Source organism: Maniola jurtina, chromosome 13, assembly GCF_905333055.1.
Source record: "Maniola jurtina chromosome 13, ilManJurt1.1, whole genome shotgun sequence".
Taxonomy (NCBI): Eukaryota; Metazoa; Arthropoda; class Insecta; order Lepidoptera; family Nymphalidae; genus Maniola; species Maniola jurtina.
Window position 1 is genome coordinate 6874241 of NC_060041.1, and position 24736 is coordinate 6898976.

The 24736-nt window shown below is 38.7% G+C and overlaps 3 protein-coding genes across 5 annotated transcripts; 2 read left to right on the forward strand and 1 right to left on the reverse strand.

The window, feature by feature from the left end:
* Window positions 1–119: 119 nt before the first annotated feature.
* LOC123871424 (rDNA transcriptional regulator pol5) lies at window positions 120–5855 on the forward strand. The gene is made up of 6 exons (XM_045915223.1): window positions 120–403; window positions 484–669; window positions 1288–1470; window positions 1873–2079; window positions 2599–3346; window positions 3862–5855. Exons 1-6 carry the CDS (start codon window positions 245–247, stop codon window positions 5772–5774), a joined length of 3396 nt encoding a protein of 1131 aa, XP_045771179.1. The 5' UTR covers window positions 120–244; the 3' UTR covers window positions 5775–5855.
* Window positions 5856–7397: 1542 nt separating this feature from the next.
* Window positions 7398–11611, forward strand: LOC123871460 (ubiquitin-conjugating enzyme E2 G1). Of its 2 annotated transcripts, none has more exons than XM_045915301.1 (5): window positions 7398–7586; window positions 7942–8044; window positions 8222–8319; window positions 10080–10258; window positions 11021–11611. In XM_045915301.1, exons 1-5 carry the CDS (start codon window positions 7541–7543, stop codon window positions 11099–11101), a joined length of 507 nt encoding a protein of 168 aa, XP_045771257.1. In that variant the 5' UTR covers window positions 7398–7540; the 3' UTR covers window positions 11102–11611. The 2 variants fall into 2 exon arrangements, with proteins under 2 accessions (XP_045771257.1, XP_045771256.1); XM_045915300.1 differs by having other exon boundaries at window positions 7399–7586; window positions 11268–11611.
* An 88-nt stretch (window positions 11612–11699) lies between these two features.
* Window positions 11700–13944, reverse strand: LOC123871444 (cell cycle checkpoint control protein RAD9A). 2 transcript variants are annotated; one of them, XM_045915269.1, is made up of 3 exons: window positions 13788–13944; window positions 13302–13710; window positions 11700–13160 (listed from the first exon to the last, which is right to left on the reverse strand). In XM_045915269.1, the coding sequence occupies exons 1-3, from the start codon at window positions 13819–13821 to the stop codon at window positions 12410–12412; spliced, it is 1194 nt and encodes a 397-aa protein (XP_045771225.1). In that variant the 5' UTR covers window positions 13822–13944; the 3' UTR covers window positions 11700–12409. The 2 variants fall into 2 exon arrangements, with proteins under 2 accessions (XP_045771225.1, XP_045771227.1); XM_045915271.1 differs by having other exon boundaries at window positions 13302–13704; window positions 13788–13908.
* Between the last annotated feature and the right edge of the window lie 10792 nt (window positions 13945–24736).

Genomic DNA, 24736 nt, shown 5'->3' on the forward strand with positions numbered 1-24736 from the left:
AGCCGTAAGCCAGTTGAAAAAAAAAAGGGCTAATTTGGCCAATTAGGGGCTTAAAAAAACTAGAACCCATAGCCGTAAAACCAGTTAAAAATAAAAGTACACATGTCAGTTGTCACATTTTTAAATATTAAAATGCTCAATGCTTTTGAGGTTATTATTAACTAACTTCTTGCTTCCTTTTTACTTTGATTTATGAATGTGATGTGAAATAAAACTGATATTAAATTATTATGAATTAAATAAAATGGACGACGAAAGTAATTTAGATGACCCTCAAAAAGAGATAATATCTACAAAAGAGATAACCTCTTTATTAGATGCTTTCGATTTTCTTAAATCACCAAAAGATGGTACAAAAGTAACTGGTGGTCTGAAAATAATTTCTCGCCTTCAAGTAAATGAGGTAAATTAAGCTAAATAAGCAGAGTAGCACCATACTCACCGTTTTCATTGATTTGTATAGTAAATTTCTTTTGTTTTCAGAATGAGAAGAATTTACAATACACTTTAAAACGATTGATAAGAAGTCTGGGTGCAAATGTACCAGAACTGCGCATGGGACATTTTGCGACTCTAGTGTGTATGTTGACTAGATTTAACCAGATAACTGTATCTCAGTTGTTAGATTTGGTAAAAAAGGAATTGCACGCCAGTGGCTCCTCTAAAAGTGTAAGATATTCCTATTTAAAACGTGGCGGGTTTTGGATAGTATTATAAAGATAGTTTTGTGTAATAGTTGTGTGTATGATAATCATGGTATGGAGTATTACAGAGAGGTTACTGAATAATTTACCACACAAAAAATTAGCTCCAGTAGCTAATTCTCTTGTACACAATCCCTAAATTAAATTAACACGTCTAAATCTAGTGTTATCCTCTATGGGGAACATTATAAAAGGGATAAGAATATAAGTATTTAGACCAGTCATTTTAGTTTAAAGATACAACAGCTACAGACTTTATTAAATGAGGATTGTGAACTTGGTACATTTTATATGGCTAATTGCTTGACACATTTCTAAAGTTACTATTCGCCACTCTACTCTGTACTCTGAAGTGGTGATGAGTAGAATCACGTTAACATTACATGCGGGAAACAGAAAGCAGCAAGGAACAGAAGTAGAGCTTACCATGGGTGTATGCTCCTGCATATTTGTTCTGGGGCTAGGCAAAGTGCTTATTGCTTATTGTACAGACTTAAAAAGAAAGTCAGCGCGGTCAAGAAGTTTAGCGTCAACTAATTTTAATTTTATATATTATAAGAACTGCTCGTTTATTGATTTTCAGGAAATTGGAGATGTAGCTCTAGGTCAGATATTAGTGTGTTGTGCTGTGTTCCGTTCTGGTCTGATGTTAAAGAGTTCAGATGAAGAACAAAAAGAAGTAATGCAGCTTTTACATACCGCTAGCTGTAAAAAAAATTATCTACATACTGTAGCATGTCATGTTATGCTAGATTTAGTTAATCAGGTAAACATTTAAAGCCAATTAATACTATAACATAATTTGTGTGCACATAACTAAGAACAAAATTTAAATTTTATGAATATTGGTATTTTCAACTGTATTTTAAACAAATCTTTGAGCATTTCAGCAATGAAAGTGTATAAAGATAGTGATCCTCTCAAATTGGCATAACTAGTTTGTAACAAAACTTAAAAAAAAACTGTAAAGGCTGTTTGTAAAAGCCCCTTAAAAATATCAGAATTAAAAAAACCTGTCATGTTCACCAGCTCCTCAATTAGTATTTGTCTGTTATGGATCTTATACAGCAATATGTAGTTTGTTAGTAAACAATGTATGCAATAGTATGTATATTGTATATTTATGGTTTTATTAGCACATGTTTTTCTGACAAAAAATCCTTTACAGCTAAATGAAGACCAATTTGCTACAATTGTGTGGTCAAACATAAAACAGGAATATAAAAAGGATATTAAGGACCACACGTTGGATTCTCTATATTTCCTTATGTTGGTCAGTGCAAAATTCCCCCAAAAAGTAAAGCTAAGAAAACTCATTGGTGTTCCTGAGATACTGCATGAAGATCATATCAATGATATATGTGAAAAGTTAATGGTAAGTTTATTTCCAAGCGTCGTCCCTGCTCCTGTTAATGTAATATAAAATGTAATGTTAGGGATTAAAGTATGAAATTGCCAAATGATATTGAAAACAACAAACACTTTTTAAGAATAAATTTATTTGTTTTAGAATACAATATTATATAGTATTTTAATTCAAATAAACTTTTAGGCGTGATTTCGAATCGTCATAACAATTTACCACTGGTTTGGAATGTCGTTCCTACCGAGAAGAACCAGCAAGAAACTCGGCGGTTGCTCTTGTCAAATATTCAAATCACAATAAAATGTACTGAATAATATAATATGTATAAGCAATAGCAGCTCTATATCATCATCGTAAATCCATCACCTGCTCACTACTACACACTACTACTAAAAAAAGTTTTAAACATGACCCTTGGACCATGCAAGTTTAATTTTAATTCCAAGTGATCACGACGTTACAATGGCAACTTCATACTTTAACCACTTATGATTAGGTATCTGTTCAAATTTTGAAATTACTTTACAGACAGGAGTTGACTTGAATTCCGTAAGTCATCCCATCTACAAGGAGATTGGAGTTCAAATTGCTAAGTCACCACATATTCAGTTATTTTGGAATAAAATAGATGGATACCTTGTAAAACACAATAGAAACAGAGAATTAGTATCTTTAAACATATTGAACTCAATTTTACTCAATTTACAAGAAAATGTTGCAGTAATACCTGATTTGCTTAGTGATAATTTTTTTAAATTGTTCATGGACTGGTTTAAAGGCTTGCAGACAGCAAGCAAAATCAGGAACAAGAGAGATGATGAGGATGATAATAAAATAATGATAACAAAACAAAAAGAGGTGCTTCGTGCTTTACAGCAAGCTCTGAAGAGTATAGCTGTTGATAGTAAAATTAGAGTTGCTACACTCAAAAAGTTGCTATTTCATCCTGGTGAAATAAATTTCACTGAAATCACAGGTTCTGCTGTTGTCAAATGTATTATAGCAGATTTGGATGCAGAGGGATTGAAAAAAATGGCTAAAGTTTTAAAAAAAGTTCTCTTAAATACTTCAAAAAAAGTTGTTAAAGAAAATGTAGAGAGAAATTGGTATAACAATGAAAAAGTGAAAGCATCTGAGCTCATTTCTTTCATTGTCACTCAACAAGCTGTTAAAAATGATGCAGATTTCCAGATCACATATATGCAACTTTTGATGTGTTTTGGGTTTTTCAAAATTGGTGGAGATGATAATGTTGGAGTCAGTAGTGAATTAGCAGGTAATACCCATGATAGAATTTGTAAGTGAAATCTATCTGTATATACAAGGTTAGACAATATCCCTAACATCCCAGCAAGCTGAGGTTAAGGCTGATGAGTAGATTTATTTAAAAAATGGGCCTTGTAGCATGATACAAGTGAGAGATATAAGGGCTTAAAGAACTTGCTTAACCCCGTGATAACCCAGCTGATCGTAAAAATAAGCTCGTAAAAAACTTCCGTGAACTCAAAAGACTGTTAATGTTCATCAAGTAGCAACAAGATTGAACTAAACAACAAAAGAATCTTTGGCACTAGCTATTTGGTACTACATACCTAAACTGGTGGAGAAACTTGAAATTTTGAATGTAGGTTCTCTATAGCATGACCCACATTAAAAGACAATTTTGTAATATTCCAATGAGATCCTTAAAAAACCAAAATCCATGCGGAATTAATTTTCTGAAGACAAGCAAACAGTTGTAGGAATAGCTAGTTTATGATATCAGAAAATAATATCTCCTTTTATTTGCAGGTTCCATAAAGACTAGTTTTTACCGCTGCTTCACATCTCGTTTTTCAAATGTAGATACTTTGGTTGAAGTTTTATCTGCACTCAACACATTCATATCCAATATGATGACAAAAGATAAGGTTAAAGAAAAACTTGAAAAGCAATTTCCAAAAGAGAATATGGAGTGTTGGGAAATGCTTACAGAAGTCTGTGAAAAAATAGAAAAAAAAGAAAATAAATCAAAAGTGGATAAGGTTTTCCTTATTTTGCTATATCAACTAGGCCTCTTTTTATTTTCTGAGCCTACCCATGTTAAGATTGCGCGAAGTTCTATAATAGAACTAAAAAGTTGCTATAACCATTATAAAAAAAACTTGAAGAAACAAAGAAAAGCTGAGGATACTTCCATAAACGATGAACCAGAATGGATTGAAGTAATGGTGGAAGTCTTACTATCTGTTTTGTCAATTGAATCGAGTGTACTTCGATCAGTTGTCCAATGTGTTTTCAGACTACTTTGGGAATATTTAACCCCCTCAAGTATTGGTCAAATTGTGTCAGTCTTAGACCCAGACAGTGAAGCTAACCCTCTTACGCAAGATAGTGAATCGGAAGAGGAAGATGATGATGATAATACATCAGAAGTGGCTGCGATAGAAGCTGACGAAAATACAGAACTTAATGGTGAAAATAGTGACGATAGTGATAGCGAAATGGAAGATGAAGATCAGGATGAAGATCTTAAGACGCCTGACCAACTTCGCCTTGCAGTTCAAAAAGCATTAGGCACAGCAGCTGCTCCAGACAGTGACGCAGAAAGTGCAGATGCAGACATGCTAACTGAAGAAGAAGGTAAAAAACTCGATGAAGCTCTAGCAGACGCTTTTAAGCAATTTCATCAAGGCAAAAGTATAAAATCCAAAAAGGATCGCATAAATAAGAAATCTTTAGCAGATTTCAGAATAAGAGTGCTGGATCTAATAGACATATACTTGGAGAAGAGCCCTGCAATGGATACATGCTTAGCAATGATTGTCCCTTTAACTAGATGTCTTGAATTCTGTATGCAAGACAATCAGTTTAAAGAGTTGGAAAATAGACTTAGGAAAACTGTTAAAAGTCTTACAACAATCAGAAAATTTTCTTCTACAGGTGATGTTACTGTTGAAATATTAGACGATTATTTGAAATCTATCATTGATAAAGGCGAGAGGTCTCATTTTATGTATCAAGCACTTGGAGATATAATAACTTTTTTTACTGTATTTGTTATTAATTGCTCACAAAAACTAGATACAGATGTTACCAAAGCGTCAAAGAAGCAAAAACGCATATCGCCAATTGTTGAAACTTTAAAAGTATCTTTAGAAAACTATTTCCGTAATCGCAATTGTTTACTTCCTGTTATTTTTTTCCACAATGTCTTGCAAACAGAATGGGAAGGAAAGTATAAATTAATACCTATTCTAATTAAAAACGTTTTCGATAATACAGTGAGACAGTTTCGACGCACTGAGGGCCTTAATTTATTAATTGGATTTTATCATGCATTGAATAGGTGTAAACCTTCTTCAGAAGCAACCATTAATGAAATTTCGAATGTTGTGAAAGATTTCCATGATGTATTTGCACAATTACTACAATCGGGAAATGAAGTAGAAATGAATTCTAACTTCGTGGCGAAATTGAAGAAATTACTTCACACAATGGATATATTCCACCAACATTACAAAATTCAAACAGATTTTAAATCAATGTTAGACTCAGCATCAGTCAAGGCTATCAAAGTTAAACATGATAGTAAAGAGAACCCTATTAAAACAAACGGTCTAAGGTCAAAAAAGAAAAAGAAAAATAAGCGGAAAATGCCGCATATTAATGGTGAGCCATTAGAGCCTGATGTAAAGAAATTAAAAACAGGGACCGACGCATGATTGTTCTAATTTCATAAAATATAATGAATACAATAATAATTGCAATGTTTGCAACGAAATAAACGAAGTAATTCTCCACATTTTGTTTAAATTATCTCTCAAAACATAGTCACGCTTACCGCCAGCGCCGGTGGGACACGAGCCTGATAGTTTTTATATCGTCTCATAGTGATACTGACCCGCGCTGATAGTAAACCGCGCGCGATTCGTACATCACGAATGTCCAAGCCGGCAAACCGCGCGATACTAAAGTAACACGTTTCATAGTTTTGCGGGTGTTAGCGCGATTACGAGCCGCGCTGGCGGTAGGCGTTACTATGCAACCACTCTTACCATAGTTATCGTAGCTACATCTACGTTTAACGGGAAACGCCGTTGAACATGGCGTTGGACGTTGATGGCAGTTAATGTATGGTTAACTAGCCGATGCCCGCGACTTCGCCCGCGTGGATTTAGGTTTTTTGAAATCCCGTGAGAACTCTTTGATTTTCCGGGATAAAAAGTAGCCTATGTGCTAATCCAGGATATTATCTATCTCCATTCCAAATTTCAGCCAAATCCGTCCAGTAGTTTTTGCGTGAAGGAGTAACAAACATACACACACACACACATACAAACTTTCGCCTTTATAATATTATAGTGTGATGGCCGGGACATAGATTATAATGGGAAATTAGAAATTAGGGACACATCATTGGAACGCATGTTTTATAATATCTTTATGGCAGTGACACTAGACGCCGCGTCAGTGTCGCTCACGTCGCTGCACTCTATTGAATTTTCTACCAAACTTGCCGCCACGGACATCCACGGATAAGACTCAAAGGAATGCCGCATCTCATCCCAATCTGCTGACTTGTATCGCCACACTTTACTCTTAACACAGGAATCGGAGATGGAAGGGTAACTGATGGATACTCAGTACAGATTTCACTAGACAGTAGGTAATTGTCAGAAGTGCCGAAAGCTGACACCGAAGATCTGAATAATCACAGACAGACAGGATCTGTGTATCCAACAATATCTGGTACCCGAGTTGCCACCCAAACTATCTAACTGAGAGAGATCTAGCGATAGTGTAAATTTGCACGCCTCTCTACCAGCGTGTTCAGTTTTCTGGTAACAGCCAGCGTCTCCTGGTGGTCGGCATGTGCGGACGGTGAGTCTGCTCGCATGCGTGTCTTGCGTTGACTGCTCATTCTCAACACACGGGTCCTGAGATGACCGTGCGCTGCCCGCAAGTGTTTCACGCGTAGACCTAGTGCCTATCACTGACACACAACAGACAGACTTCAATATGTTGTGAACCACGCAATGTTCACTCGACGTTCACTTGTTGACCACGCGCTTGTAACAAATCAACGCAGTGTCCAACCGTGGACCACCTGTCTGTGTCGACAACGAGAATACCATCACTAGCATTCTCGTTGTCTCGTTGTCACCGCTGGATTGTCACCGGGGCTGGATGGCAACCATGAAGTCCATTGGACCGTTGAATCACAATGTTAGATATATTTTTAAAGTTACCCGATGACCAAGATTTACCTGTTTTACAGATTATCGCTGATCGCTGCATTTTCCATAGACTAATAAACGTAGGTATGAATCCTGTCAAGTCATGGCATGGCAACTTTGGCAGTTGGCACACCGGAAATAAGCACTAGCACAGCTCATATGTTTCACAACCTGCATAAATTCAGCCAGCCATCTTTTGTGGAAAAATCATTTGTTTCGTGTCGTCAGGGTACATTTCTTAATTGTAATTAATGTCAGAGCCACAGTCTTCGCTTTTATTAAAAAAGCAATTAGCAGGTATGTGTAATAAATAGTCAGTTAAGTTTTTGGGCAATCATCTCTTCAGTCTCAGGCATACCTAACTCTACGCTCAATCATTGACCTTACTGGGTCGAATTTAGACTGAATTTAATAGTTCATTTACTATATTGCTAGAAGGTAAGTCTATACGAATTCATGGTTTCACGAAAGGGAATATAAATAAGTGCAAATAAAATCAATATCCACTGCAGTGACGGGCATTGGCTGCCAAAGACAAATAATGAGGCATTTTAGTTAATTCTTGGCAAAGGTTCATATTACGTTTTCAAATCGTGTATGAGTACGATAATTTTGTATTCTTATGATTCAGCGTCTACTTATCCCATTTCAGAACTGAACAAAAATCCAGTGGAAGGTTTTTCTGCTGGGTTGATAGACGACAATGATATTTACAGATGGGAGGTACTCATTATTGGTCCTCCAGATACATTATAGTAAGTTAACATCCTTGATTAAACTTGTTTTGTTAGTTATTAAAGAGTAGCATTATTTTGACTGGTCACACATCTATCTCTCTGGGTATTGAAGATTTTATAGTTATTATTGAAGAATGTATATGATGTATGCTGTTAAATCTCATATCCTATTTAACATTTCAATTTAATTTACAGTGAGGGTGGGTTCTTCAAAGCACATTTACATTTTCCAAAAGAGTATCCTTTGAGACCACCTAGGATGAAATTTGTTACTGAAATATGGCATCCAAACAGTGAGTAATAATCAACTTATAAAACAATATATTCTATTAAGTCTGCCAATTTGTACTGGGCCAGCATGGTGGGCTATGGTATAGACCCTTCTCGGAGAGTAGACCTGCACTCAGTAGTACGCCTTGACAGGTAGCTGATGATTATGATGATGATTATTTTTAAGAGTTAAAATCTGGCTCTACTAAGCTGAGAATATATTATAATAAATTAATAATTAATCATTAGTTACTGTTAATTATATGTATAGATCTAAATGTGTTGAATGATTCCAGTCTGAAAAACATGTCACAGGCTTCCATCAGTAGGAACATATTTAAATATTTCGATTACAATACTAGTGAGAAAGCTTCTTTATCATTATTCTTTAAGAAACTGATGAAATACTTTTGATGTATTCTTGTTTCAACAAGTATATCCTGTAAAGTAAAAGTGTACTGTGGGCACACCTCTATGGCTTGAAGCCCACAATGTGAGAGTAGATAATTTTTAGGGTTCCATACCTCAAAAGGAAAAACGGAACCCTTATAGGATCACTTTGTTGTCTGTCTGTCAAGAAACCTATAGGGTACTTCCCGTTGACCTAGAATCATGAAATTTGGTAAGTAGGTAGGTCTTATAGCACAAGTAAAGGAATAAATCTGAAAACTGCGAATTTGTGGTTACATCATTAAAAAAAAAATTAAAAAGTGTTTCAATTTTCAAAATAAGATAACTATACCAAGTGGGGTATCATAAGAAAGGGGCTTACCTGTACATCCTAAAACAGATTTTTATTTATTTTTATGTATAATAGTTTTTGATTTATCGTGCAAAATGTTGGAAAAAATACCCGAGTACGGAACCCTCAGTGCGCGAGTCTGACTCGCACTTGGCCGGTTTTTATATTGGGTACATTTTTATGGCTGTAACTTTTACTAACCACGTTTCTGAATATTTATCTACTGTTAAGGAAATGTAATGATAGAAGTAAAAAACTTTTTCATTTTAGAATTTTATGGATTATGCCTGCAGCTTGTGGGAACTCTTTGATTTTTCAAGATTAAAAGTAGCCTGCCCATATTTGTTTCCAGGATGCAAGCTATCTCTGTACCTACTAAATAATTGACCCTCAAATCTTCTCTGGTGTGGATTTAGAATTTCTTTAAATCCCATGGGAACTCTTTGGTTTTCTGGCACAAAGTGGCCAATCCTTCCTTGGGATGCAATCTGTCCCACCAAATTTCGTCAAAATTGGTTAACCAGATGGATATATGAAAAACTAGCAGACAGACACACTTCCATTTATAATATTAGTATGCATATCTCTAATATGCAGGCTAAGTCTGTACTACAGCTTTAGTGCTATTGGTTTGGTCAGCAGACTAAAATGTGAACAATTAAACAAAATAAATAAAAACTTGCTTCTTTAAAAATATTGGTGTTGATTTTGATGTTTTTCTCTAAACTTATTTAGAGTATCTTAACTTGTTTAATATCTTCTTATTCTATTTACTACTTATTATCATCTTATTCTTTTTAATATTGTTAAAAAAGGGCAGACAATGAATTTTAAAATAAAGACTAAGTTTCAGTGCACCCCTCAAAGTTTATAAACACAATGCTCAAGACTGGCACCTAAAGCCACAAGGTTTGACAGTTCTAAATTAAAATAAGTTTGTCTGTCCTTTTCTTATTACATTGATAAGACAAAGATATAAATACTCTAAAATTAAGTTGCGATCAGAATCAGCACAATGTTTCTATATTACATTAATTTCAGTTGAAAAGAATGGAGATGTCTGCATATCAATATTGCATGAGCCAGGTGATGACAAATGGGGCTATGAGAAAGCCTCTGAGAGATGGCTACCAGTGCATACAGTTGAAACAATCCTCATTAGTGTTATTTCCATGTTGGCAGACCCAAATGATGAAAGTCCTGCTAATGTTGATGCTGCAGTAAGTAAAATGCTATTATTTATCCGCTACAGCTTTATTTTCCATATGAAGGATATGAAAGTATATGGCCAGGCCAATTACTAGGATTTTTTTTAGACTTGAGTCAAAACTATTGCAAAAACAAAAGTAGAATTTTCATGCACCATAAAACCTGTAAAGTTGCCAAAAATGAGTTAAGAAGATTTTCCTTGCAGGTGTCTTTATTTACTAATGTAGGTTCTTTCTTCATGGTAATATTAATATATTAACACCCCCATGCTCATGAACTATTAAAACATGTTTACTCTATCCGCTCGTATGTATAACTATGCTATGTAATCCCACACTTTAGAGAAAAAATCTCAGTGGGCATTTTGAGTCACCAACCAATCTAAGTTTTTTCTAATTGTTTTTTTTTTTTTAATGTTTACTTATGTAAAGCAAAGTGCATTTTTATGATATACTAACAAAGTCCTAATTTCTCTGTCCATTTGTACCTCATTTCTGTCTGAAAGATTCCATACTACCCAATATATTACTTTTAATGCAAAAATGTGTCTAGTTACCTTTTTAATTGCCTCAGCTGTTGAACTGATTTTGATAAAAAGGACAGAAAAACAGCATGTCACATAATGTTATTTGTATTGTCAATACTTCTACTAATATTGACATCTTCATCTACATATATTACTTATTATTCTCATGATGCATGAATAACATGTTCATTTAAACATAATATCACTTGATCATTATACTCATAATAATGTTTATTTATATTCACAGAAAGAATGGAGAGAGAGGTATTCGGATTTCAAAAAGAAAGTTGCCAGATGTGTTAGGAAAAGTCAAGAAGATTGTTTTTAGGATTGAGAAAAAATTAACAACAGATAGTCATGTTGGAAAAGGGCCACATGACGCAGGCCACAAACATTCAATTGACACTTTATGATTTAACATTAGGTTGCACACACCTAGCGCCAAAGCAAACTGAATATTAGTAGCAGTGTGCTCATTCTATTTCTTTTTACAGAAAGAATGGAGAGAATCATATTCGGAGTTTAAAAGAAAAGTAGCACAGTGTGTGAGAAAGAGCCAAGAGGATTGTTCTTAAATAACAGTGCCCTTTTTATTTATTTATTTGGATAGTGAGTGTTTGGTGGTAAAGTTAGAAATGTCTTTGCATGTTGCGAAGCCTCACCACGACTCAGTGTATGCCCCACCACCTGGGCCAGAGACAATATTGAAATTGATTTAAAATAATTATTGTAATACAATGGTATCGCTGCCGTATTTTATAAATAATAAATTAAAGGTAGAACTTGAGGTCTTTTTCATCTTTTTTAAGACATGTTAGCTAGCTATTGTTATAATAATGAAATGGTGTATGATAATTTTTTTACAGAAAACAAATCTGCATTTGTTCATATACACTGTCGATCTCCTAATAGTAAAACCAAATTGATAAATTAATTTAACCATTATTTATTAGTTGCTGGAAGTGTATATTTTAGACATTGCAATTTTTTCCTGTAAATTTTAGTTACCGTAATTTTTGCAGTTATAAATGTATTTACTGTATTGTGGTAAAGGATAATAGCAAATATTTTTTCTTGATAATGAATGCTAACTTAGTGATAAATATATTCTAAACATTATTTCAAATAAAATAAATGCAAGTTTTGTAAAAATACCTCTTTATAAAATATAACCTTGCCCATATTTTGCACTACGTGACAAAGGTTCTGATTATAATTTAATGACAAGATTATTAATATTTTTAAACAGGTGTGACGTAATACGAATACATTAATGATTAGATTTTTCAATTAAATGGAATGTATAGTTTCCATATTGTTAATACAAATAGTAAAATATATACTAGATCCAATATCAATACTACCAATGGTTCCTCTGTAGATTGGAATAACCTACCCTTCAAAATAAATGATGTAATATTTAAACCGCAAATGTTTATAATACCTAATAATAATTATGCCCTGAAATATTGATTTGTGAAAAGCATGTGTACAGTATTTACTTGTATATTTTTACTATAAAATCATAATGCAGTAAAAATAGTTTTTTTTTTAATTTTCCTTCTAAATTTTTAATGACAACTAATACCTTACAAAACACATTTTTATCCAGTTAATATTTACAAAATTACCAAATTTAGTCACTATCTGAGTTTTCAGCTAATACAACACGCTGTATACTTCTTGGGTCAAATGTGTTTTCAAAACATCTTTTGAATGCAGACTTAATTTTTATTCTAGAAGTTGGTGACCCAGGAATTTCACCATCCATATTTTCTTCTAATCCATTATCATTTGCCCTGTCTCCACCATTCTCATGTGTTGATTTTTTTTCTGGCCTCCAATCTCTTTCTTCAGGAATATCAATATAATTAAATAAATGTGAATCTTCATCTAAGCATGCTAATGTGTCTATTTCTAAGTGAGGTTTCTTTTTTGTTGAACCTACTGATTCATTAACTTCTTTTCGTTTTTTATCTGTTCGTGAATGGTTCTGCATTGAGCCTTGTGTTGCAGTTTCTGGTTTTGTGGTAGCCAATACAAAGTGTGCTTCAAAAGTTGTACCATTATGAACAATGAATACTGCAGGTCGTCCTGCTGTCTCAAAATGTAACTGTAGAGGCAGACTTAGTGCTTCAGCAAAAGCTAACAAGGCTCGAAACTCTTTTAGTGTGAATGTGATAGTGGTTTCAGCCCCAATTGTGTAACTGTCAAACTCTGATGGCTTTAAGCTTATTTGAGTTCTTATTATTTTTGTTAAGTCAATATTAGCATCTTCATAATTACGTAAAATCAGTAATTGGTTTGTCGCTTCTAGTGTCATTTGATCATCAGAACTTTGAAAATTTCCAAGAGCCTCAGAAAGTAACCGTTGGGAAGATGTTATTCTAAAACATTGAAATAAATAGTGTCTGAATAATTTTACTTTAAAAGCTAGTTATAAGTACATTTAAAATAATGAGAAAATAGCATATTACTATCGATTATGCTAATTCATGCTAAATATTAATAAAATAAACTAAAATCACCTGTTTGGCACAAGATCTTTGGTATAAACAGCAGATTGCATAGCTTTGCAATCTAATATTGATACATAATGTGTCTTGATAATTCCATGCTTGCATTTAAGTTGAAAAATTAATTTACAAGAATTTGCATCTAACTTGATTTCAAGGTTTTCCACTTGTTTATCCATGTGTGTTGGAGATTTAAAGGCATTAAGAGCAGATTTCATTGATATTTTGCATTTCAAACCTTCATCATCTTCGGTTGAATAAAAATTGTAATTGAAGTAAGAAAAAAAATTCTTGTTGAGTTTTATCATGGCATATGCGCTTTCGGCAGCATTTAAGGTTCTTAAAAGTATAGAATCTGGAAGAGATTCTAAATATAATTCGTCACCAAATCTTGCTAAAGCATGTATTGTCCTTCCTAAAACTTGACACATTTATTTGGTTAATAAAGTTAAATAAAACAAATACTGGTATTGAAACATAAACACAATAATAATAAACCTTTAACGTTTGGACCAGGCACATGACATTTCATTTTAATTTATAATTGGTTTGATATATTGAACTTCAAGCGAATCAAATCAAAATTAACAGAAGCATTCTTTATTTATTTTTTAACAGTCTTTATTTTTTATTTTTTCTCTCTCGTCTGGCTTTACGAAGATTAGCCAATGTCAAGTTTGTAATTTTGTAACAAGTTAGTTAAACTATACAAGTATGGACCCCGTCTGTGCCGGCGCTCGCCGACACGCATGGCACCTCCTTAGAGCGCTTTCCAGTCAGTTTTAACAAAAAAAAAAAAACACTCCAAAAAGGCAGAGCACGCCCGCCAGCTAACACCAACACAGACGAAGTCCAATAGTTATTTGTAACAAGTTAACTTAGTACCTACTTACTATACAAGTATGGACCCCGTCTGTGCCGGCGCTCGCCGACATACGCACGGCACTCCTTAGGCCTATGCCACACTTGACGGAAATTCCGACGCCGACCTTGCGCGTCGGAACGCCAATACATGTTATTGCATACAAATGACTAAAGGACGGAAAACACGCTGAGGGCGAACAGTCCGTGATGGAACGGCCGATCATATGCAATCATATATTGGCGTTCCGACACGGAAGTTTGGAGTCAGAATTTCCGTCAAGTATGGCGTAGACCTTAGAGCGCTTTTCAGTCGGTTTTAACAAAAAAAACACTCCAAAAAGGTAGAGCACGCCCGCCAGCTAACACCAACACAGACGAAGTCCTATTTTTATTTTTGACTTTATCTGTGTTTTTTATCATCAAAGAGTAGGTATGTAAATAGGTACCTATTTTTTTTTTTTTTTGTATAAAATGGAAGTTAGCAACAACAGAATAAAAACACAAATCACAGGAAAAATAAGGTTATACTCTTTGACTCTTAAAAACTTACCCTGGTCATAAAAAACCGGCCAAGCGCGAGTTAGACCCGTGCACGAGGGTTCCGTGATCAGGTATTTTTCAGACATTTTGCACGTTAAATCAAAAATTATTATGCATAAAAATAAATAAAAATCTGTTTTACAATGTACAGCTAAAGATTCTTTCATATGATACCCCATGATCTTCTTCTTTGTCGTTACACTCTTGGCAGAGTGGTCGTGGTCATCATGAAGTGACGTTTTGGGGGGCAGATGTTACACGCCTCACGAGCATTCGCCACTTCTCCCTCGCTGGTCGACATTCTGGTACATTCGTGCACGGCACCGCCCACAGCGGACTTAATTTGGTCGGTCCATCGCGTAGGCGACCTTCCTCGCCCTCTGGTACCCTCCACCTTGCCCTGCACGACAAGACGCTCAATGGAGTCACTCTCACGCCGGGAGACATGTCCGAAGAACTTTAGTATGCGACCCTGTACTAACGCCGAAAGACGTTGTTTAATGCCGAGTTCTTGGAGTATAGAGACGTTGGTGCGAAATTCAGTCCATGAGACTCCTAGCATTCGCCTCCAGCACCACATCTCCAGAGCATCAATCTTCTTCTTCTCGACTGTTCTCAAAGTCCACGTCTCCGCAGCGTATAGAAAAATGGGAAAAACAAGTGTCCGAACGAGCCTGATCTTCGTAGCTTTTGTGATGTTTTTGTTTTTCCATATTTTCTTTAGCTTGTTCATTGCAGTTCTCGCTATCGCCATACGCCGCTTTACTTCTTCTACGCAGCCCCCATTGTTCGAGATTTTAAAGCACCAAGATATATGTAGGATTGGACGACCTCGCAGTTCGCAATTCGAGTGACTTCGGGCGAATTATTGTTGGCACGATCTACAACCATCATCTTAGTTTTACTGCGGTTGATTTTTAATCCGAACTCTAGACTGACGCGCTCCATTTTGAGAAGTAGCTCTTCCATATGACGAGCACTGGTCGCAAACAAGGTAGTATCATCGGCGTAGCGCAGATTTGATATCTTGTAGCCTCCAATAGCAACACCGTCGGTCCAGTCTTCAAGAGTAATGCGCATTATGAGTTCAGTGTAAGCATTGAACAATAGCGGCGATATTATGCATCCTTGGCGAACGCCTGCGCTGGGATGAAAGTTTTGTGATAAAACATCATCCGTCCGCACCGATGCCGTTCCATCTTCGTAAAGGCGTCTGAGAAGATGAACTAAGTGTTGCGTTGTACCCATGTCTAGCAAAACATTCCACAGTTTAGGCCATTTCACAGAGTCAAACGCCTTCGAGAAGTCAACAAAGCAAATGTAAGTTGGTTTATTGAACTCTCGTGCCTTTTCTATGATCTGGCGAACAATAAGGATCTGCTCACGTGTACCCTTTCCCTTAACAAACTTTCCCTTAACCCCATGATACTCCACTAGATATAGTTATCTTACTTCGAAAATTGAAAATACTATTACCTATTTGTTCATGATTTTAGTATTTTTTTGAGGTAATATCACAAATTCACGGTTTTGGATTTTTTCTTTACTTGTGCTATGAGACCTACCTACCTACCTGCCAAATTTCATAACTAGGTCAACGGGAAATAGATTATAGGTTATCTTGACAGATACGACAGACAGACAGAAAACAAAGTAATCCTGTAAGGGTTCCTTTTTTCTTGTACGGAATCCTAAAAAAACAGTCGAAATAAAACTGGCACATTTTTACCGACCAATCTCCTATGTGCCTCCCTCAAGCTAGGTAACTACTCTACACTAACGAAGTATATTGTGCTTTTTTTTTGTTGACGCTGGGGAATGCATTTACGCATCCCCCCTGGAAGCTAGCCAGCCAGCCGTAAGGCAGCCAGCCAGCTGAGGGAGGGTATGTGGGACTCGCCGGCCGAGAGGCGGACCGGAGGTGGGTATTCCCACTAAACCCCAGCGGCGCTACTGCGTGTCGCCTGGCGACTGGGTCACGGGAACGCCGAAAGCAATCAACCGCGACGTCTGCCGAGGCAGACCCTCCACCGGGGACCTACTCGCGATGTCCCCCCACCACACCTCCGGGGCGCACCAACGAAGTACGCCCCCCGACCCTGGGACCCAACGGGCGACATCCGCAGACCGTCCCGATCCCGCGCACATCGCCTGCGTTCCGTCCTGCGCTTCGTCCACTGTGCCCTCTGCTAGTCAGAGGGACACGCGGAGAAACCTCCCCCCCTGCCAGGTCATTAGCCATAGCCAACAATATCTCCGAAGAGAAATTATTAGCCATGTTACCGGGGCGCACCGGCCCGAACACTGCTCTTCCCCTCGAACGCATCCAAAAGGGACCAGCAGCATCCAGGCGCACTGGGAGGTTACCTGGCTGGCGCCCCAAGTGTACTGTGCTGGTCTGGCACTACCACAAACCCCCAAACAAGAAAAGAAGAAGTAACTACATCGAATATTTTGTCAAATTTTGGTAAATAAAAGTAAGTAACTCTGCAAAATAACTTGTTATGGAAATGTGTAATTAGCGGCATAAATCAAGAAAATCAGACGCCAGGAAAAGTACCTAACTATATTTATGAGAAATCCAAAGAGTATGTGAATCACTACGTTTTCAGAAACGGGGCTTTCATACAAAAACGAATATTATGAATATGTGAATATATAAGAAATCGATGGCATGCTTCAATGCCAACATTATAACACTAAAACACTGACAGAAAGACAGTACTGCCAACATAACCAAACAAGCAGCTCTGGTAGGGTCATAGAGATAGTAAGACTTGGTCCTAGGCTAGGGTATAACGTAGTGATTGTATACTCTGTGGGCTAGGGTTTTTGTTCTTTCTAAACCGGGCCAATCGGGCGCCGCCAGCCGGAGGGCGGGGGAACGCAAATTACTTTGCGTGTGGTTTGCGTTTTCCGCTCGTGGTGCCCGATCATGTCTTTTTCCACAACAGAGGGTTTAATAAGTAGGTACCCTGCTGGTATGCCGGCCGACATTGTGCAATTCTAATGATCCAAATCATGCTAATCGACAGGTAGTAAAATTGCTGTGGGATGTGGGAGGAAATAAGAGAATTGTCTGGAATTCCGGCGATAATTATATTTTGTTTATTTTAATAATTACCCACTTACGAAATTTTCTGTGACGTGATTTCGCATTACGAGGCCGCAATGTTGAACTGTATTTTGCCTTCGATTTTCTTTTCATACTGAGTCACCTGCATTTAAGGACCTATGTAGATACTTTTGATATTCGCGTGTACCTACTCAAAAAATTTATCTCCATAACTTCTTACCCTTGCTAACATATGAAATTCACCATTTTGGAATATAAGTTTGTTTAAAGATGACGACTACCAACGAATTTGTTTGTAAAAGTTCTGACACGTGCCTATCTATATTGTTTCCGCACCTCGCCAACTAGGTAGGTACTTGTGTTCACGAGAAGGAATAATATGCCTTTTCCGCCCTTCCCGCACCCGACCGCACCGCCTGCGCCCACCGCTCGCACTCTGTTTGCTAAATCGGATACGGCTGAATCGATTTTGATAAAACTTTCGCAGTGGGTAGGTCATTGCAAGGGATGATTTAGTATATATTTTTGTATCCCGGGAAAACAAATGGTTCCTACGAGATTTAAAAGAAACCGTGGGCAGAAATTATACCTAGGTACTTGTAAATTATCTATGTCTGACGCGGGCAAAGTCGTAACATGTAGGTACATACCAACTTAAACTATAAATTGCGTTAAAAATTTACGCTGCTAAGAGTAAAGATTAAACATCCACGTTAGAGACGAAACTAACTTATTATTATTATTGTCAAAGGTCTGGGCCGTTTTTTTTAATTTTTATGTAATCACGACGCAATGGAATTTTTTTAGTAGGTAAAAAATATCTACCGGATGGCGGACGATAATATAAAATATACCATTCAGTGAAGGCTAAGTGTTTGATCAGACCGTACCTAGGTACTTGTCGCTCAGTTCGCGAATGATACTGTCTATAATGCAACTTTTAATAAATAGTCTATAGGAGATAGAGCGTAGAGTGTAGACGCTTCTTGAAACCTATCCATTTATCAAAAAAGGACCTAACTTTCATTTTAAATTACTTAAATGATTAATTGGTGATTATTTAAAAAAAAACATGGATTTTAATGGTGAGTAAAATTTATATCTTGCCAATACCTAGATGTTCATTCTTTTTTTTAGGGTTTCGTACCCAACGTTTTACTCCGTTAAAAACCCCCCATTAATGTCACTCTGCTCTCTGTCTAACTGTCTGTCCGCGTGGGACAGGTCTCTAGCTCGTACACTGAATGAGTTGCAGACCTGAAATTTTGTATTTGGTGTAGCACGTTGACTCAAACCAAATATAGAATTTTCAATTCAATTAAATTATTTTTCAGGGGGTCTCCCATATTAAAAGGAGCTATAGGTACATAGTGTTTCTCTAGATCATCTTTTTTAATGATCAGTCTTTTTTGCGTTTATCTTTAACTTGGTACCTACAGGCTATACAGCTACCTACCTACTTAAACCCCATAATATTATTACGGTTAATATGTTGTTATGTTAATTATTATGTACGGTCTGTATGGTCTACCTACTTGAACGCAAACTCTACTACCTATCTAGATACTCCTATGTAGGTAGGTACCTATTGTAGGTAGTTATATTATTAACTGTGATATTATCTTGGTACTTGGTAGGTATAGCTACGTAACAAGTTTTTCTTAACATAATATATGTAATAGGAATAACTAATACTTAATTTTTAGGGTTCCGTACCACAAAAGGAGAAACGGAACCCTTATAGCATCACTTTGTTATCCGTCTGTCTGTCTGTCTGTCCGTATGTCCATCTGTCCGTCCGCCGCCCGCCTGTCGTGTCTGTCAAAAAAACCTATAGAGTACTTCCCGTTGACCTATAGAATCGTGAAAATTGGGAGGTAGGTAGGTCTTATAAGTTATAACACAAGGGAAAAATCCAAAAAGCGTGAATTTGTGGTTACATCATGAAAAATAATTAAAATGTATAACTAATTAGTATTTTCAATTTTCAAAGTAAAATAACTATACAAAAATGAAAGAGCTTTACCTGTACATTCTACAAGTGTAAATTAAAAATTTATAACACCCCCGACGATCCAAAGTATTTGAGTTTTCCAAAACATCATTTTCAAATAAATAATTATGTATTTAGGCAACGTCCATCTTGACAGCTTGACATTTGTCTATTGACATAATATTATGAACCTAACGGTTATCTAACCTTCTTTTATACAAGAAAACTAGAAAAGAGCTGATAACTCTTAAACGGCTGAACCAATTTTTTTAGATTATAGCTAAGAACACTCTCGATCAAGCCACCTTTCAAACAAAAAAAACTAAATTAAAATCGGTTCATTCGTTTAGGCGCTACGATGCCACAGACAGATACACAGATACACAGATACACAGATACACAGATACACAGATACACAGATACACAGATACACAGACACACAGATACACAGATACACACGTCAAACTTATAACACCCCTCTTTTTGGGTCGGGGGTTAAAAACAGATTTTTATTTATTTTTATGCATAACTACAAACTATTAAAATCTTACCATGGACCTAAGTTTGTATGATATTTTATAATGATAATAATAATACATACTAGGCTGGCGGCGGTTTTTTTTAAATTCCGTGGGAACTCTTTAATCTATACTAATAAATAAAATTGAAGTGTCCGTCTGTAATCACACTAATATTATAAAGGCGAAAGTTTGTATGTGTGTGTGTGTGTGTGTGTGTGTGTGTGTGTGTGTGTGTGTGTGTGTGTGTGTGTGTGTGTGTATGTTTGTTACTCCTTCACGCAAAAACTACTGGACGGATTTGGCTGAAATTTGGAATGGAGATAGATAATATCCTGGATTAGCACATAGGCTACTTTTTATCCCGGAAAATCAAAGAGTTCCAACGGGATTTCGAAAAACCTTAATCCACGCGGGCGAAGTCGCGGGCATCGGCTAGTTTCTAAATAAATACCTCATATTAAGCTCATATGGTTATTTTTAAATAAAAAGTAGCCTATGTGTTAATCCAGGGTATTTGCACACGCACTCGCACGCGCGTGCACACACATGCACGCAAACACGTACATGCACACACCCACACGTACATGCACACACACACACACACCTACACGCAAGCGCGTGCGCGCGCACACACACACACACACACACACACACACGCACGCATGCACGCACGCACACACACAAACAATACTTATTATAAAATTACACCTTTTTAATAGGTATTAGTGTGAAGTGACGTTTATCTACTTTATCTATAAAAATAAAAATAAACCAGCCAAGTGCGAGTCAGACTCGCGCACTGAGGATTCCGTACACGGGTATTTTTTCCAACATTTTGCACGATAAATCAAAAACTATTATACATAAAAATAAATAAAAATCTGTTTTAGGATGTACAGGTAAGCCCCTTTCATATGATACCCCACTTGGTATAGTTATCTTATTTTGAAAATTGAAACACATTTTAATTTTTTTTAAATGATGTAACCACAAATTCGCGGTTTTCAGATTTATTCCTGTACTTGTACTATAAGACCTATCTACCGGCCACATGATTGTAGGTCAACGGGAAGTACCCTTTTTTTTTTTTTTTTTTTTTTTTGTTGACGGGGGGGAAATCTTCACAAGATACCCTACCTCTTTGAGGAGAGATCGGGTTATGTGGGATTTGTACCCACTAAAACCCCCTCGATGGCCATCCTCAGCGCATATTAAGAGGCTCCGGGAACTCTTACGAACGTGCGCCGGTGCCTCCCCTGCGCGACGCCCAGTGGGCTCATCCTGAAAGATGCACTCCCCTGGCCTCGTGCACTTTGCATGTAGCCACGACAGCTTGCGCCACAGCAAGCGGTCGTCCTTCCAGGGTCGCCAGCCAGAGCTCCGCTCCAGCTACTACAGCGGCCCGGTCCCAGCGCCTGGGACTACTGAATGGAACGATCAGAGCGTTGATCAGCGCCGCCCTGATGTCTCCGCCTCCGAGAAGGATCGGCTCGCTCGCGGTCCCGCTCAGCGGCCTCCTTCTTGCACATTACTACTTCACAGAAGGAGACCACTGCCCTCCATGCTTCACTGTCCTCCAGCATTGCCGCTATGACAGCAGGTGGTGACAGGTCTCTCCCAACGTAGCTGACCAGGATGTGCCGCTCAGGTTCCCAGGCAGGGCACTCTTCGAGCGTGTGCTGAGCGGAGTCCCGGACCTCCCCACAGTGATGACACCGCGGTGTCACCTCGCGACCGATCCGACACAGGTACTCGCCGAAACAACCATGTCCGGTAAGTACCTGTGTCAGCCTGAAAGTTAAGCTGCCATGTTTTCTCCCCAGCCAGGCTTCGAAGTTTGGTAAAATAGCCCCGACAACGCGTTGACGTGCGTTCCTATCCTCTTCCAAGCGTATACGCCAATTTACTAAGGCTTGCCGGTGCGCTTGCCGTCGCAGGGTACCAGTGTCCGGCCCGTCTGCAGTCCTCTGTAAGACTGCGCGGGTCTGGGTGTACACCCTCGCATCCATGTCCGCCAGTATATCCAGCGGTGGAAAGCGAGCCAGTACAGTAGCCGCCTCAAAGGATATGGTGCGGTATCCACGCGCAACCCTTATAGCCATCTTTCGCTGTACGCTATTAAGTTTCGCTCTGAGACGCTTTACACCAGAAAGCCTATGCGACCATACAGGCGCCCCATAGAGAGCTATCGATCGGACGACCTCAGCGTAAAGTCGGCGAACTCCTTCTTGTGGTCCCCCGAGATTAGGCAGCAGACCATGCATTGCTCCAGCTACTTTCTGAATTTTAGGGACTAAGCGCTCGAAATGTTCCTCAAATCCCCATCGGCCGTCCAAGGTAAGACCCAGATATTTGAGGTATTGCCCTACCTGGACATCTACGTCACCCACTCGAATCGATGAGCTGGGTGGTTCCAGTCGCCTAGGAAGCCCATGGAACCATAGTGCCTCTGTTTTATGAGGCGCTATCTTTAGTCCAAGCTCATGGATTTTGGCCACTACGCAGGCCACGCCTACCTCTGCGAGCCTTGATGTCTCCTCAAATGTGTTGCCTTCAGCTAACACCATAGTGTCATCGGCGTAGCAGACTAGGGTGATACCAGAGGGGACAGTGACACGAAGAACTGCGTCGTAGGCCAGGTTCCACAGAAGTGGTCCTAATACGGAACCCTGTGGAACACCACAGTTTACTTCTCTCCTGTGCATGCGGCCATTCCGCCCTGTGTAAGTGATTGATCTGTCGCATAGGTACGCCCCAACTATGTTGCGCAGGTATACGGGAATGTTATGGTGAGTTAGAGCATTCCTTATAGTATCCCAAGGAAGTGAGTTGAAGGCATTGACAATATCTAAGCTCACCGCTAATGCCACCCCACCCCTGCTAAGGGCCCGTTCCGAAGAGGCGCGTACGTAAAGGATCGCATCGACTGTTGATCGGCCCTGCCGGAAACCAAACTGACTTTCGGACAAGTCGGGGCCCACATTTGATAGATGATCGCTGAGACGGGCAGCTATAATCCGCTCGAACAGCTTACCTACTTCGTCCAAGAGACATATGGGTCGGTAAGCTGATGGGGACTCCATGGGTCTACCTTCCTTTTTAAGAAGAACTAGCCGCGCTTCCTTCCACCCGGATGGGAATATGCCTGATTGAAGACAACTGTTGAATAGGTGTCTCAACCTGTATTCTAAAACCTCCAGAGCTAACACCCAGGCGCGGCCTGGTATGCCATCTGGCCCAGGTGCGGTATTACAAGTTGCGAGACGCCTAACCGCTCGCTTTAGTTCTTCTTCCGAGACATCTAGTTCATCTGACCAGGCTTCTTGCGGTGCCGCGATGGTGGAGGGGCTGTTTTGGGATCTAGGAAAAAGAACATCGACTATTCGCTCTACCAAATTTGGCTCAAGAGTTTCGGTCAGTGGAGGGATCCATGGTCTGAGTTTGCCCAGTACCATTTTGTATGGGCGTCCCCATGGGTCCCTATCCAGCCCTTCGAGCAGCTCTCTCCAGCTCCGCGCTTTAGCGTTTGCAATTGCGATCTGGAGCAGTTTTGTAGCTTCTCGGTAAGTGGAGTAGGCAGTTGCGATTGCTTCAGCTGTAGATCTCCGTCTTCTTCTGGCCCTAGTGTATTGGCGTCTGGACCTTAGACATGTTCTGCGCAGATGTGCAATGTCTTCGGACCACCAATAAACCGCCCGATTTTTGGCCTGCCGACATCTTGGCATCGATGTATTGCATATCCGTGTCATAGTTTCCCGAAACCAGGCCGCCTCCTCTTCCGGATCGGATAAGACACCATTAATTTGTTCTGGCCAGGCTGCGACGCAGGCAGCTGCAACTAATAAATCGCGGTCTAGCTTTTTAAGGGCCCAACGTTGCGATTGGCTGCTATTTTGTTGCTCGATGATGCCAGAAGTTCCCGCTGAGACTACAAAAACTATGTGTCGGTGATCTGACAGTGTGACCACTTCTTCTGCAACCCGCCATCCTGACACCATACGTGATGCAGGAGGGGTCGCCCATGTAAGATCCACGATCGACTCCCCCTGCCACCGCACACAAGTGCTTGTCGAGCCCTGATTTAAAAGACGAAGGTCAAGTTCCGCCGCCCACTCTTGGATGATATCACCCCTTCGATCATCACGCTTGTCCCCCCAGACCCTTGAGTGCGCGTTGAAGTCACCCAGTACTATCAAAGGGCGGGGCAAGCATCTGCGGATACAGGCAGCCAACTCGTCTAGGTATGCTTCATAGACGGTAATACCGGAGTTGGGAGAAATGTAGCAGCCCAGCACTGCCAGGGGACCCCATTCTACAGCGACGTAACCTGATCCTCTCTCCAGAATGGAACAAGGCGGATCGCTTTGCCTTCCCGCCCAGTATATCGCGACGGTGTCCCCAACGCTACCAAACCAGCGAGGATGGTTGGGGACTTTGTAGGGCTCAGCCACCA